Source organism: Musa acuminata, chromosome BXJ1-8 (assembly GCF_036884655.1).
Source record: "Musa acuminata AAA Group cultivar baxijiao chromosome BXJ1-8, Cavendish_Baxijiao_AAA, whole genome shotgun sequence".
Lineage (NCBI taxonomy): Eukaryota > Viridiplantae > Streptophyta > Magnoliopsida > Zingiberales > Musaceae > Musa > Musa acuminata.
The window spans coordinates 5554738-5571991 of record NC_088334.1 but is presented as its reverse complement, the minus strand read 5'-3'; the positions used below and the strand labels follow the sequence as shown (position 1 = coordinate 5571991).

Here is a 17254-nt window from a genome sequence, read left to right as displayed (position 1 = left end):
GTCTAAATATATAATAAATATAAAATATAATCATATAAATAAATATAAAATTAATTTTTAAAAATAAAAAATGTTATCTTATAAAAATATAAATTATATTGATTTCTCACTAAATTATTTTGACAATCTTGTAATTTTAGATAAAATTAAATGGTACCTTCAAATTTTGAAAAATTACATAACCATATTGCAAATCCTAAATGCTAATGCTATATTCATTTGTTATTTATCAAGTACTCAAACCATTCACAACTACACATTCATTCAAATCATTTTCTCTAACTGTATAAAATGTGTATTGAGGTAAGTGTTGTTTGATAAAATTATATTTAATATTTTATGATAAATGTATCATTCTAATGTTTTTTAGTATTTGTTCAAAAATGAATACATATTTTTTATTTAAATTAATAAATAAAATAAATGAATGTATGTTGTTTTATAATTTATTAAAAAATCATCATTTTATTATTCATAATTTATAAAAAAAATATATCTAAATTAATGTTTTTATCTTTACATTATTAATTTTTTTAACTAAAAAATAATAATATCTTTTTAATATTGGTCATAAGTGATAAAAAAATCTTTTCCACCCAAGTCTTAAATTTATCATAAAATAGAAGATTGCTTATATAAGCAACCACATAAGTCGGTAGGAATCTCCGTAAAATTATAAAAATAATCTTTAATATTCATAAAATATATATTAATAATTTAATATAAAATGATAACATGTAACTTCATTAAGAAACTTATATATTAGAAAAATAATTATTATTATTATACATTAACTAAAATAATACATTGGTCACATATAACATATCTCGATCACATACAAAATAGTTAAATAACAAAAGCGTACATTATATCCGATAGTGCACTTCAAATAACAAAAGCACTCTCTGAAGAAGACATACTATATATGATAAATTTCCCCTAACGGATAGAAAAAACTACATTGCACTTCAAATAGTGGATAAAAAGAACTATAGATCCCTCACATGCCCAAGTGGGGATATATTCCTCTCAATAACATATGAAAAAATCATCTAACCATCATGTCTTACAGTTTACTAATCCCTAAAGAAAATCACTCTACCTACCCTCAATTGGGATACATAAACAACTATGATCATTCATTAATCAACACATATACTTCAGTAGTATGATAAAATATTATAAGGAACCATGTTTAATGTATGACTTGCTAGATTATTCATTAGTGGTCCTTGATAGACCTATAGCTCATTTTACTTCTCACTACTTAGCATAATCACATCAATATAATCATTTTAATCTAAAAATTAAAAAAATTAATAATCATTTTCAAATGACATCTCTAGATAAAAAATTTAAATTCATTAAATCATAAAGATATAAAGACATCAATGTCTCAATAGTCCTTAAAATTAGAATTGGAATAACCCAATTAACTTAAATCAAGCTAAACTCAATTAGGTACAAATGAAATAAATTTTAAATCCTTATAATCAATTTGGAAACACTATAGACCAGTCTAATTTAGATTTGATTAATTTTAAGTCAATTGGGTTTAAACCAGTTAGGTTGGTCTGGAATAATCTTGAACTAGCTTGAACTAATCAAACTTATCAAATTTAATTAATTAATAATCTCAAACCAATAAAATTAGAGGAAATTAAACTATATTACATAGTTGCTAGCCTATACCGAACCGACGCACTTGAGCCTTAGATGGGTTATGTGCACTGCACATGTCTATCCTAAGTAGCATATTGGCTGAAGTATAATGGGCTAGATAGAGAGGTCGATGATGTGCCTAACGTTAGTTGCATAGTTGGACAAGCCTAACTTCATGAGCTGAGCTAAGTCTCACACACGAGTTGAGTTGAACCTTATAACTGAATTGGATCATGCTTGACTATATGGGTTAGATCATACATAGTCACATGAGTTAGACCATTCATGATCATATGGATTATGTTGTATCAAACTACATAGACTAAGTCATACTTGGCCATATACGCTGGCTCATGTCTGACAATATAAGTTATATCACATAGGTTAGATTATACTTGACCACAAGGATAAATTTAATTTTAATTTTACTTTCACACACAAAGATATAATTATAATATTTTTTATTTTAATTCAGACACAAAAATATAATTCGAACTATTTACTTTATAAAAATTACATCATTACAAAATAAACTAATTATTTATTTATTAATCGATAAAAAAAATTAAATTATTCACATGATTAAAAATTAATTTTGATTTTTTTCTTAACCATACTATACAAATAATGAAGTTAATAATTTAAATAAATAAACATATTATTTATGATAATTTGATTTATGTTAAGAAAGATAAAATCATCATTGATTATAATATATTTGTCTCTTGTGTGATTTAGGAATCCTAAAGTGTACAAAAGAATTACCCTTCTAATATTTTTAATATTTATTCAAAAGTGAATACATTTTTTTTATTTAAATTAATAAATAAAATAAATAAATGTATATAATTTTATAAAAAAATATGATCTAAATATATAATAAATAAATAAAAATCATATAAATAAATGTATATTTAAAAAACAAATTAAAAAATATATTATAAAAATATAAATCATATTAATTTCTCTATTAAATTATTTGATAATATTATAATTTTAAACAAAATCATAGGTACTATGGAAAATTAGAAAGTTACATAAGTATTCCTACAAATGCTGAAACACTAATGCTCCGTTAATATAGCATAGCATTCGAGTATTTTTAATACAATATCTATGTCAAATATGATTTGAAAAAAAATTATCAAATATCAATTCATATTTTAAATATACATCGGGCTCAATGTATATTTTGAATGCCTTCCCAAACACTTATTGATTAATGCACTGTTGTATGATTGATGTGTCTCATGATAATTTTTTTGAATTCATAGGAAAGCGTCTTTCGTAACTAAAGAAAAATATATTTTTAATAATAATAAAAATACTAAAGAGATAATCTTTATATAATTTCTATCTTAGTTAACTATCTATAAATATATAATTAAGCTTGGTAGAAGATAACCTATCATTTCCCATGCATCATTATTCAAATAGTAGAATGATCTCTCATAAAATCAAAAAAATACTATGATGCTTATGTTGCCTCATATATTGTCTCCTACATGATTTAGCAATCCTAAAGTGCAAAAAAAAAAAAAACCTAAATTATATTTTCGACACAATAAAATAAGATTTTATTATTATTTTTAGACTCTTTCACAACATACATATCATAAATAAACTTTTGGTATTTTTATACCCACCATAAATAAAATCAACAAATCAGGCATAATCTCACTCAGTAATTTGTACCTCATCTTGTTTTATAAAACCTTTATATCAAATAACAAAATGCACACATAATAAATTGGCATTAGATTGAGATTGGGTAATAAAAAAGATACATGGAAAGTATCATTGTGGCCAGCTCCCATCCACACCGTCGCGTCTGCCTCCATGCGCTTTGAGATTCGTTAACGTACTTGATTGTCGTATTTGGGTCGTCGCCGTCCAATTGGGGGAGGGGGGAGAGAGAGATGCCGAAGGTTTCGGCTACCCGCTGATCGATGGAAGCCCACTGGGTAGATTGAAATGCGACCATCCTCTCCCGGGGAGGGGGGGGGGGAATTCTCGTCGCCCGTTTGGAGCTTCGGAGGAAATCATGCAAGCACTTGTTCCGAAGAGCGTCTTGATCGTGCGGATCCCCTTCGGCAGCCCGTTTCACCGGGTCTCGGCGCTCCATTCCACTCCAATCACCCTCGCAAAGTGGAATAGCAAGTGGGATTCGAAGGTCGGCCTTCTCTGCTCCACTCTCGTTTGACGTATTGTTTCCGTGAACTTTTTATTCGTTTTGCTTTCCTTTTGTGTCCGTTGGAGTAGATTTTTCTGATGGAAAGTAACAGTGCCTTCATTTTGAGGGGGAGCGGATGTTGTTAACAACTCGGGGTGGCACCTATGTGATAAAATCGGGGTTTATGCCGAATGCATATGAGAACGATCGACATGGAAAATGCAGTGATTTAGGTGGTATTATTGACAAATGATGGAAAAGGAGTGAGTTTAGATGGTAGTGATTCGGAATCGAGGTCAGCGTTGTTCATTGCCTTAGAATTTTGGCGACTTATTTGAATATTGTGGATGCCTGATTATCTAAGTGGACTATGAATTGTGGAACTTTGGAACGAGGAACTCGAGACAAACCTTTCAGTACCAACTCGCAAAGAATTGATTGTTATGTGAAGGTTGAAAGCTTTCATAGTTTCATTCAAGAGATGGCGCAAGATGTGGATACACAGTAGAGCATGGATGGGAACTATAAACTTAAGATGTATAATAGCATATGGGCAGATAATACATACAAAAAGGAAGAATGAAATGGTAGGCGACAGCAGCAATACTATTTCCAATATGAGGTGGACCTAATCATGTCCCTTCCTTCTCTTTAGATGGATGCACTATTTTGAAATTAACCTAAAATTTTCAATTAAGTCATCCGTGGTCAGTACATGAACATGTAGAGGTTACAAAGCAAGATGGGCCCTTTTATTGCCTGAGCCTACAATTCAGGTGCAGAAGGCATGCCTTTGTTAACCGTCTAGTTTAAACCTTAGCTAAAATGAGGCTCAAAACTTATGGTTTGACTTACTAAGTTTGTAGTTGAAGCAACTAGTTTATACTTCATAGGGTTAATCATGGTGTTAATTTGTCATGGATGGATTGTATAACTATCAGCAGTTTTTTGCATCTTCTTTCACTTAAACGAGACATTGGAGAAAGTATTTTATTGTGTTATTGTTTGGTTCAGTTATATAGCTTCAAAGACAAGTCTATCTCTTTAATCTCCATATAATGGTTACTGTCTAGTAAATTTGCAATAGGTCATTAGTTAGTGGATTTCTTGGACATTGTTTTGTAATAAATATTTCTGGTACCTTATTAAGTTCAATTCAGTTTTGGGCTGTCCTTTTGATAATTTTATGTGGTGTAAATTCAATAATCTGAATAGCTGCAAGGCCATTATTTAATTATACCTTTGCATTTGAATGTCTTGCTATTATTGTTATCAATGGGTTTCTTTGTTTTAGCATTCTGGGGGCATGTGTTAAACTGTAGTGGAAGTTGCTGTTCGTGCCTTCAAATAGATATTGCAGTATATATTTACAATCTAAATATACTCACTCTGCAGTCTGCACAACTTTTTTTTTTCAGGCTGATAAAAGTGGTCCAAAGCCATCAAAGGTATTATATAAAGCTTCCATGCTCGTTTGATTCAATTGTTGTGTTTATCATGTTTGCTACTTTGGTGATATAGGTCAATAGCATCCACATAGGTCAGTGGACCTACAGACAGATTTGCAGAAGTCATGAATCTTAACTTAGCATCCTTGAGATGGATAGATTGATAATAAAATAATGAAATGAGACAAGCAATAGTGTTTCCTGACTATTTTACTTCTAGGACAAATTTAGGTTGTTCAAAATTTTTTAAAATGATAAAAAATATTCTTCTAAGTATCATTCTGGACCATAAAAGTTCAGTAAATGAGTCAAGCATTTTTTGTCTATTGAAAAGTATACTTGTAGGACAGTTCTTGTTGTTCAAAATTGAAAAAGAAAAGAATTCCTATAGGTATTAGTATGAGCTGCAGAAGAGTTTAAGCTATTCAGTTATTCAGAATTACTAGAGATACTGCTTCTCTCAATATATTATATGTTATGGTTGTTCTAACTCCAGACTTTGGACAGACATATGTGAGATATGCAGTTCGCCAAAAGCGTGCTGAAATAAAGAAAGCTCTAAAAGATTATCTTCTTTATGGAAAACCATCCAAGCAGAACTGTCAGGTGATACATCTATTGTAATCTAAAGAATCTTGGACTTCTGGCATGTTGCCATTTTTTTCTATCTTCTTGCACTCTTCTTATCAATTACTTCTGGTAGAAGTAATTACTTCTTATCAGTTCGCCAAAAGCGTGCTGAAATAAAGAAAGCTCTAAAAGATTATCTTCTTTATGGAAAACCATCCAAGCAGAACTGTCAGGTGATACATCTATTGTAATCTAAAGAATCTTGGACTTCTGGCATGTTGCCATTTTTTTTCTATCTTCTTGCACTCTTCTTATCAATTACTTCTGGTAGAATACTTGTTTAATGATTTTGATTCCCTACTTCTGGGAATTTTATTTCATTGTCTGTCTGACATCTGGCTTTTTCTATTAGGACAGAGACATACATGGGTTCGATGACACCTCAATATCTAGAAATTTTGGAAAAGCCAAGTTCCACAGTTCATCGAGCCATGGAAAATGCAATCATGGCAGCAAAAGAAGTGAGTTGCTTCTTATAATCTTTTGGGATAGTCATCTCTTGTCCGAATTTCAATGACCTTTAACAGTTAGATTTTGTTTCATTGTTTCCGAACTAGTATTGTCCAAGTTTTGCTTTACAAGGATGACATATTCATTCTAGAAAAAAAATATATGATGCCTTAATCTTGATATCGATGGTAATGATGAACTTAAGAGGATCATATTTATGATGCTATTTAATTAACTAATTTGAAGTTGAAAGAACAATTATATTAATGATTTTAATTCACTATCCAGTATGTTGGTGACAATTTGTGGTTCTGAGTAGGAATGTTCTGATAACAAACGTTAACATTTAATTTTGTCCTTCCTTCATGCTCTGTTATTATATTTACTGCTTTGTTGCAAATAGAACATAATGCTACATGATCATATGACCTTCATTTGATAGACTTTTGCCAACTACGTTAAAATTCTGCAGCCTGTGCTATGATGAAGAAACAAGGACATGGCACTGCTATATTTGGCAGTTCATTACAGAATAATATATAAGTTAAAGACACAAAATTAGTTGAAATCCTTGCCTTCAATCTGTTTACTTTTAGAAAATTTTCATGGCAAAATGTTCACAGTATACATACATATTGAAACTAGAAAACATCCTCCCTTCTTTGTTTATCTTCCTCTTTACTGAGTCTCCATAGTGGTGTGGTTGTGATGGAAGCAGCTGCTGTGATGTTAAAGTGATGGAAGTAGTTGTCTTGGTATGGCATAACACTGACGGTGATGGCAGAAGCTGTATTGTAAGTGGCAATGGAGGTAATAGGACTATTGATGATGGGAACATTGGTTTCAACTTAAGCTGCAAAGGCGGGGTGGTAAAGTAGCCATCAAATGGTCGTGATAATGGTGATATTGGTGGTGGCGAACTGATAATGGTTGTGGTGTCACTGGTGGCAACAATTTGCAGCAGCAACAATGATTGTTGCTGAAGTTGTTTGGTCTGTTGAGTATTTGTGGTACAACTTTTGTAGAATGTAGACTAAACTATTTGGAATGTTGGACGCCCACTGTTCATGCAGTAGTTGCAACTTGCAACATTGTTTTAGAAGGCTTTTTTGATCTTTGTATTACTTGTGATTCTGTTGTACTGTGGAATTGTGATGTGCGCAATTGACATTTTGGATGCTTTGCATGCTAGTTAATGTGGAATTCTTTTTTCTTTTACAAATTTTCATATATTGCTAATTGATGTTTGATTTTGTTAAAACATAAGTTATGTTTTATATCTTACATCTTTACTTCCCATTGCTGAATGAATAGACAGGCAGAAAAAGAACAGCTCCTATGATGAAGACTCTTATGATAACCCGGAGACAATTTATGAAACTGTCTTTGGTGGACACAGAGGTTTTACCTGGTCATTTGAGTCGTGGGCGAGGTGTCATTTTAGCAAGTCAGGAACACAATTTGAATGGAAGAATGAATCTAGATGGGAAAAAACTCGAAGCAGAGTATGGAGTGAAAGCGATGACGAGGACAACTTAACTGATGTGGGCTCACATTCCCATAGGGTTGCTCTTGGGTTAACACCAACAGGCCCCCTGAAGTTAGATGATGTCAAAAGCGCGTGAGTTCTCCAGAATTTCTCTTCATGTAGATCTGATACCACTCTCTGTTGCTTAATTAAACTTCTGCTTCATGCAGCTTTCGGATATCTGCTTTGAAGTGGCATCCTGACAAGCATCAAGGCCCTTCACAGGTCAGCACTTCTTTGTTGAAAACTTTATGTGCTATAGCTGCATTGGTACGCTATCAGGACAAGGATTTGAGCCGTGTAAATGAACCTTGGTTGAAACTATTGACCAACAAAATCTGTTTGCACATGTTTGAAATTACCTTGAAATTATATGGTAACACTTCCTACCCTTTCACATATTTTACATATTGGTCACAGCATGTGTTTAGCAGACTGCAGCTTCCTTTTATTATCCTTTTCTATATGATATGCCTATTATAAAAATTTTATATAGTGCACTATGAGAGATTGTGTAACGGACTAGCTGATTAAGTTTGGAGAGCTGGAGGCAGTAAGATATACATAACCATTGATTAGAAGATAAATGAAGTTCAATATGCAGAATAAAGAGTTTAATAAAACAAGAATAGCTCAAATTAGTATAGGATTTTTTCTTTGTCGAGGAAATCATTACCCAAGTGCCTTAATAGGTCTTGTATAAAGCTTTATAGTCCTCTCTCATCTCCCGTAGTGCTTTCATTCGAGATTCTACTGTTAGTTTCTAACATCTGCAGTGAAGTAGAAAAATGAAAACGAATTAGAAAAGAGGAAAGCACATCATTACCTCATTTAATGTGGCCAAACTACTGATCCTTTGCCTTCCAAAATTTGAAAAAAAAAAGCAGTTGGAGCATATACAGATCCAGGCACATTCAAGCTTAAGAAAATCACTAATGCATAGAGGCATGATTAATATGGCCTGAAAAATGTAATTATAATTGGCTTCGTTGAAGCAGTTGGTTCATTGCAAATGCTCAAGTGGTTGGCTTTTTTGTTCTGTAACTAATATATAACCTTTTGATGCAGGTTATGGCAGCTGAGAAATTCAAGCTATGTGTCGATGCATACAACTCTATTTGCAGTGTCCTCAAGACGACATAAGCTGGGGGTGTAATGGATATTTTTTATAGCCACTTCATTCTTTTCATTTTTCACATATTTTACTTCAGTTCTTTGGAGCTCTTGTTCTCCACTTGAAATAGATGTAGAATTAATTCTTCATAAGCTGAAACTTACTTTCAGGTCTGATAACATTTACACCCCTTGTTTCTTCCAAATCTGTACGCTATATTGTATCAGAATCTCAACCTAACCCATATACAAAGCATGGGCAATCTGATGCTCCTGTATCTGTGTGCATTTGCCTTGATATGTCCTATTTCTTTGAGGGATTCTTCATGTTGGTTCTATACAAATCCTTAAACAACATAACTCGCATAACACTGTATCTATTCAACTTCATATTGTTGCAATGTTTTCTTGTACAGATTTTTCTTGCAGAACTTGCAGAACAAGGTTAGCTTTTCTTAGAAGCAGATCGCAGTAAGTTATCCACAGCCCTCGTTGCATGTTTCCATTTGATTGGTGATGACAATTACGTTATTGATGCTTTCTAATAATGCAACCTTCAACTCTTTGATGCTTCCATGCCTGACTTCAACTTCATGTTATATGCTTCATATATATCGCCACCTTCATATATGCGAAATGTTCTTTCATAAATAATCGCAGAGAATAATTTTATCGAGGATAATGTAAATTTATTTCTTTATTTTTTTTTACTGTGGAATGTAGTGACAGATTAATTTTATTGTGGGACATAAAGCCTGCGTTGAGCTGCCACAGTGGTATAGGTTGTTCCGTAGTGATATACTAACACATTGTATGCCGGTATGAGCTGCGATCCCGAGTGGGGGTTGGGGGAAGACAGGTGCAGTATTGCTCGGCAACCGGCGGCGCGAGCAATGGGTTCAACAAATACCGCCGATGCGCGAGCAACTTGGCCGACTGGGCTGCCAAGCTCGGCACTGCCACCACAGGCGATGAGAGCTCGTCGCCTCCTGCAGTACCAGCTGCATCAAATCAGGCTTCGGCCGTCACCTTGCTTCGTTCTCTGGGAGGAGATTCCTGCTTTCTTTGGTTTATCTTTTTGCCTTGGAATGCTCCACTTGCTTCCACAAGTTTAAAGCCACGCCAAAAACCAAAGGCAGAAACCCTACATCCATGGAAGGTAGAAAAAGGCCATTAAAGAAGAGGGGGAAAAAATAATTGACGGCTTGAAAAGATAGATCACTAGAACTTCGAATAAAGGTTCTGGTACTGCATTGGCAGCATTTGGATGGAGAACATGGCATAGAAAATGATAAGAGTACTGGGAATATTACTGCTCATCATGATTTGTGAGAATCGAGCACGCAAGTGGAAGGGAGAAGCTCAGTGGCAGCTCCTTATAGTGTGGTCACTGATTCGAATCCCTTCGCACTCGATCGGCTCCTTCGTCGAGGTATGACTCCTCCCCATGCCCTTTCTTGCACTGGTTTTTTCTTTCTCTACTTGCGATCGATGCTCCTGCAACTTTTCTTGTGGTTGCACGCTCTTCCATGCGATTTGATGCCCATTTCCCGCTCGATTCCGTGATTTATCTTTCTGTTTAGCTTCTTACTGTTCGTTTTGTAGCGAGCTGGTTCTCGATCTCGAGTTGTCATCACGATCCCTATGCTGTGCGCCTGATTTCGTTGTTTGTTGTGGGGAATTAGTATGCTTTTGCCTGTGGTAAATCCAATCTGGTTCGTTCCTGCTTACAAAGATCGGATGAACGGGCGATCTGCTATCTTCGTCTTAGTTTCCGGAATCACCTTTCTGTTCCTTTCTCCCTTCCTTTCTCCTTTGGGACATCATGCTAATATATTTACATTCTCTGGGTTTTGTTCTTGAATTATATTAATATGTGAGTTGAAGTATTATGAAATTATGTTTGTCAATTGAAGTGAAGGATACCTCTCCATAACTCTTCCATGGACCACATGGCATAAGCATTATTTCTTATGGCAAGAGAACTAACATAAATGCAAAATGAAGTGCTAACTGCTAAGATCACTTTTCTACTTGCAAACTAGCTATTCTTATCTGACAAGTTAGCATAATTGATGACAGCTTAGTGATCAATCAATTTTCATGGTAGAAATTTTTTTTTTATTGAACCCTGAAACTTTGTTTGACATTGGTCATCTTCCATCTTCATGTTGGAGATTTTTTGTTTAAAGATTGATAAGGCACAAAGCTTTTTAAATGCTATATTACCTTATATGTATTTGTTTATTAGTTGCTCGAAAAAATGTTTGATATGAAAAGGATCTTGTAGTGCTATAACATGTTGTACTAGATTTTCAATACAGAAACATGAGTGAAGAAAATGAGACTGCCTCGAGAGAGAATCACCCAGTTCCACGGCTGAATGAAAGAATTTTATCATCATTGTCGAGGAAATCGGTTGCTGCGCATTCTTGGCATGATCTTGAAATAGGTCAGTGTCTGATACACAGCGGTAACATTTGCATCTGCTAATTTGGAACAACCTTAATTGACTGACTAAACACAAATTTGGATGCAGGTCCTGGTGCTCCTGCTGTGTTTAATGTTGTAAGTATTCTTTGAACTCATTTCATATAGGTACTCGACATGATATAAAATCAAACTAGAGTGAAGGTAGTGGTTTTACTTGACAAATGGAACTGATGCCAATTGAGAACCCACATCTGATCAGAGTATGTTTCTCTTTACTTTTTGAGCACACATAGAGAAAAGTTGAGCAGAATAATGGGGCTAGAAAAGCACATACTTAACTGGGTGAAAAAAATTATCAGAGTAATGGAAAATTGAGAGAACAACTCAAAACACATGAAAGAAAAATGATGCTACATAAGCACAATTACTCCACCAGATGAGAGGAGCTTTTGGAGTAATGGCAACTTGAAGGAACAGATCAAAACATACCCAAAAAACTTAAATTTTCAGAAAGAATTAGAAGAGACTAAGAGAGGGGGCAATGCTGCAATCAAATTCTCTATCTGCCATAAAAGTTGAATATATCTCTGAGAAATATATTCAAATCACTCCTTTGTTTCATTCTTATTCTAATCCTTCTTCTTCTATCTTCAAATAGTTGCATGGTGCCTCAGAATTTGCCACAGTAATCTAACATTCATTTCTATGGTTTTGCCTATTTATTTAATAGCCCTTGCTAACACATTTGTAGCCCTTGTCGTTGTCAGGGTCTTCTTGATTTAAAATATGTAGATCTTAGTACTGACAAGTTCTGAGAAGTAAGCTTTCTGATTGATAGAAGATAAACAATCAAATTTATATTTACAATGATAATGAGCATTCTTTGCTACCTTGCAATCAAATTTATGTCAATCATTAAAGGAAGTGGAAGAAAAAGTTGGAGAAAACTTCAGCATTTGATTTCAAACAACTAGTTCATTAAAATATGAGAAAAATTCACTCCTGCAATCTAGCAGTTGGTTGTCTTAACAAGTTAACGGTAAGCAAAGTTTTCTTTCTTTCTTTCTTTCTTTCTTTCTTTCTTTCTTTCTTTTTTTTACTTGATGATGTGAAGAAGTGTTGCATATTCCCCAGCATGAAGTTCATGCAATAAAGTTGGAATTTTGCATGTTGAAAGTATCCATTATTGGATGTCGGCAAATTTCAAGTTTTGCAGTCATTAATATGAAATTATGAATTTCTGTTAGGCACTACACCAAAATGTCCAAATTCCATTCTGTAGGCCAGGCTCTCATGTAGCTTATCCACATCAGGAAGTTCTGATCAATTTTGTGGTTTAACCACAGCTTGCTTGCTTGTTGACTGTCGCTCTGTTTCAACTATCTTTGTTTTTTTTCCCCATGTGCCTCAGAAAATTTCCACTGTCATGCTTCTTTGACATGTTCTCTTTTCTTGTTTCCGACCTGCGTTAATCTGGAAAAAGGATGTTATCAGGCAACACTTTCAAAAGAAACTTACTTTATTTACCTTCAAGTAAATTGCAATAGATGCACCAACATTTACCAATCAGTTCAAGCAACGTTGGTGGGGAAATTTCAACACCATTAGGCAGACAGATTTTGCACTGATGAGGACAAAAACCTAGCAATATCTCTTATTTAAAATGATGGGGAAGATTCTCATTTACTGCTTACTATTTCATTTCAAATCATTTTGTTAGTTTCTGTGGTTGTTTAGTCAATATCATATCCTTTTGTGGATTGGCATAGGTTGTGGAGATAACAAAAGGAAGTAAAGTCAAATATGAACTTGACAAGAAGACAGGTCTGATTAAGGTGTGTTTATGTGCTAACAATCTTCAATATATGAAGCTCCACAAGACAGCTACTGGTTAAGATTTACACTGATGTTAGTTCACTTTGTCGCATATATTATGGTGGACTCTTTTATCCGTTTTTCTGTTGCCCAAAATCTTTCTGCTGATACAATCCGATCGATGCAAACTTCCCAGGTTGATCGTGTATTGTATTCGTCAGTAGTCTACCCTCATAATTATGGTTTCATCCCTCGCACACTCTGTGAAGACAATGATCCAATGGATGTTTTGGTCCTCATGCAGGTCGAACCTTATTGCTTAAAGCCATTTTGCACTATACCTGTGGAGTCTGTTGGTTGTTGATTTACTGAATATGTAGGCCTTGTCAATTGTAGATAGTGATTGCTTTTTTATTTATGAGGATTGTTAGTATTTATTGCAAATAAAAAATATTTGAACAGGAACCAGTTCTTCCTGGATGCTTTTTACAAGCCAGGGCCATTGGTCTCATGCCTATGATTGATCAGGTAATGACTTGGATAAAGAACAAATTGTGAATCTTATGGCTCTGAACTAAAGTGCTCAAACTGGTTTGCCTGGAATTTAGGGAGAGAAAGATGATAAGATCATTGCAGTCTGTGCTAATGATCCTGAGTTTCATCACTACAATGATCTCAATGAGCTGTCTCCCCATCGCCTTGCTGAGATACGGCGTTTTTTTGAAGACTGTATCCTGTCATGCCCCATCTTTTTATATATTAATTAGGCTTCTGGTGTAATCTCGCTTCGCATTTTTTCCCAGGAGGAATGAATGCTAGAATCCTTGACAAGATCTTCAGACAAGAAGAATGAGAACAAAGAGGTAGCAGTCAATGAATTCTTGCCTGCAGATACTGCCCGTGAAGCCATCCAGTACTCAATGTAAGTCAGCTCAAGCATTATATACAAGTGAAAACATTGCAAAAAGTTTGGTCATGGGTCGATACATTTCCTGATGAACACAATTATGGTTTGTAAAAAACTTTAGAAGAAAAACCATTAGAGATGTAAACTCCACAAACACTGGCTTTATGTAATATTTTAAGAAGAGTTATGTGCTATGTTAATTGTGATAATCTAATTATAGTTGTTGATGAATACTTGCAGGGACCTTTATGCTCAATATATCCTGCAGAGTCTGAGGCAGTAGAGTGGCAGAGTTTGTTGGATTGACTATGTTGGTTATTAATCTTTACCAAGTCAGTGCCGTTTGCTAAGTTTTCCTCCTCCCCCACTGATCTGATGAGAGGGGTCGAAGTTTGCAATAAGATAATCAAATCTTTTCTCACTTTGTGACTTGAAACAATTTTATAAACCATGTAAGTCCTAGTCTGAGAAAGGATACAGTTTAATTTAAGTGACAGCTTTTTCTAAAATATTTTGGCAACGAGCTGAAACTGGATGGTTGTGCTAGGGATATGTAAGGAATGCTTGTTGATGTATGTATTTCTAATATGAGCTTGTTTTCTTGGTTTAATATGGTAAGATTGATTTAGTAAAGAGGTAAAGTAGTCAAATTATCGTTTCTTTTCCTTTCTGGTGGCAGTGTTTGTAAGAAGACTTGCTCAGCTGCTCGGTCCTATTTGCTGCCAGTACGAGGTTGCTGTAGATCATGTATGGTATGTTACCACATTAGGTGTATTTATTTAGATATAAATAGATCATCATCCGAGCATAAATTGGCTGAATTTTTGTTTTCTCAGTTCCTACAAACCTTATTTGATACTCCATTTTCTGAATCCTTGTTTTGATAAGAGGCCAAAAAGTTGAATACGGAGTATACGGTGGTTGTTTTCTGTACATGTTGCATGTAGATTTAAATTTTGAGGTCTTTTTAGCATCTTGTATCAGATTGGTGTTTGGGAGTATCAAACTCATATAATTCAAGATGTCTCGAATCTTACAATACCTGCATTAGGGTTATACCCGATAAAGTTTCTTTGATGTATAAGTTTTGATGTTTAAGTTAGTCTTGGTTGTGAGGTATTGGTTTCTGTGCTTGTTTCATATTAGTGTTTGGAAGCATCTAACTCATCTAATTCAAGATGTCTCGAAACTTGCGATACATGCATTAGGGTTATACCCGATAAAGTCTCTTTGATGTTTAAGTTAGTCTTGGTTGTAAGGTATTGGTTGAATGTCAAGTTCTTTAATGCCAAAGATGTTGGGAAATCTGGGGCAACATCACATGCGTAGCGGAAAAACAAAAAACAAAATTTCAGAATTTCTCGTAGAAAAGGTTTCATCGTCGTGCGAAGATTGGTGCGTAAAAATCGTAAAACCAAAAAATTGCGTGTGTTAAGGGATGTGTGTTACCTAGGGGATATCGTATATCCATAAAATCTTGCAGATCTGTGGGAAAGGATGAAGGAGGTCAACTGTCCTCTCTAGCGGTGATCCATACAACAGGGGCTATGAAAACGCTCGTTAAATCACTGCACAAACTTTCTCTTCATGCGCACCACATGATCAAAAAGGAGCCAACCCTTCTTACTGTTTACACACCTCAAAAAGGGACTGCTAACTGAAAAGGAGAGTGGGAGAGGAGAATAAGAGGTAACTAAAAAGAGTTTAGCTTATGACCATTTGGTTCCCTCATATTTATAGAGTCCTCTTGTCAACTTAACCATAATGGATCTTGTCCTATTGAGTACTGGATCTCTATCCAGCTACCCAAGCTTCTTAGATTAGTATATCTCTACTAAATAATCTTTCATAGGCTCTTATTAGATCTCATCCATAGGATCTAATAATTCATGGGCTTATTGGATATCTAAAAGGATAGAGACTCCAACGGATATCTCATATCTGAACCTCTACTCGTCACAATACCTATCATATGTGTATGACCTAGGCCTAATATCGAGTTGGCTGTGGGTTGTACCTGTCAGAACTCATTCTGACTCAGTAAATTATTATCTTTATAATAATTCACTCGACTCATCGATTGCGGACGTACTATGCCACTACGCCGTAGTCCCCAGACAATATAGGAGAATTTAATCTTTTGGATATTTTTGTCCTTAGTTACCATATATCTATAGTCTTTCATCCATCTAATATCTCAGATACCGTATACCGGACATGGTGTTGTCAAGCCCATATCTGTTCGAGTCTTGTTCTAATTGGATTCTTCCAGAGAACTCTTTCTTTCTCAATCCAAATGATCTTGGCAAGGGATTTGTCTAAGCAAGAACACATAGAATATTCCTCTCATGACACAAAGAGTGGATGATCCTCTATTGATACTTAATAGCTCATGTAAGGTTGGCTGCCACTCTCGACGACTAGTTATGTTAGATCTGAAACTTACAGACGTATAAGTCCAGTATGAAAGAGTGGGGTACTCATACAGGACATCTTTGGTGTCTCAAGTTTAAGGACTCGATATACACTAGGACGACGAAATCATTGTTTGACAATCAGGTATCATCAATCATCCAACATTCTATAAGCGGATTGATTAGTGAACTTATTATCCAATGAGCACCTGCACTATATCCCTAGTGTCCTCACACGAGCAACTATGAGACTAGCCGCCTCCATCATATAGATGAGTATACAGTACACTAGTCTATTCAGTTATCTCGATGTTCCTCTCAAATAACCTATGATTGTGATTATTTAGGGTCTGTGTTTAAAGGTAAATTGATCTCATTATTGTGATCTCATCACAATTCGATTCTCATTGTACAGATTTATGAACATCACAATATATGCAACATGCAATATAAAATAAAAAAAATATCAAATAAATAATAAGAAAAAAGAGTGTGTATCATGTCACACGTGCTATCACTTACATGATTGGCTTGTAGGGTATTTATGATTAGCAAAAGATATTAGAGATTGAGAACTTTCAAAGGGTTTGGGAATGCATTTGAAGGGTCTTTATAGTGGTATATCATAAACATTATGCTCAAGGTTATCTTAGTGCCAAGGATATAGTAATGTGCCTTTCT

At 34.5% G+C, this 17254-nt stretch overlaps 2 protein-coding genes across 3 annotated transcripts; both read left to right on the top strand.

Annotated features, from left to right (window-relative positions):
• The first annotated feature begins 3562 nt into the window (after window positions 1–3562).
• Window positions 3563–9282, top strand: LOC135587226 (uncharacterized). The gene is made up of 7 exons (XM_065078372.1): window positions 3563–3835; window positions 5254–5283; window positions 5791–5889; window positions 6266–6374; window positions 7678–7984; window positions 8062–8116; window positions 8960–9282. Exons 1-7 carry the CDS (start codon window positions 3707–3709, stop codon window positions 9032–9034), a joined length of 804 nt encoding a protein of 267 aa, XP_064934444.1. The 5' UTR covers window positions 3563–3706; the 3' UTR covers window positions 9035–9282.
• A 149-nt stretch (window positions 9283–9431) lies between these two features.
• On the top strand, window positions 9432–14769 carry LOC103993556 (soluble inorganic pyrophosphatase). Of its 2 annotated transcripts, none has more exons than XM_009413657.3 (9): window positions 9432–10436; window positions 11329–11456; window positions 11544–11572; window positions 13207–13272; window positions 13449–13556; window positions 13715–13780; window positions 13861–13981; window positions 14093–14174; window positions 14400–14769. In XM_009413657.3, exons 2-9 carry the CDS (start codon window positions 11333–11335, stop codon window positions 14440–14442), a joined length of 639 nt encoding a protein of 212 aa, XP_009411932.2. In that variant the 5' UTR covers window positions 9432–10436; window positions 11329–11332; the 3' UTR covers window positions 14443–14769. The 2 variants fall into 2 exon arrangements, with proteins under 2 accessions (XP_009411932.2, XP_009411934.2); XM_009413659.3 differs by having other exon boundaries at window positions 11316–11456.
• The last annotated feature ends 2485 nt before the right edge of the window (window positions 14770–17254 follow it).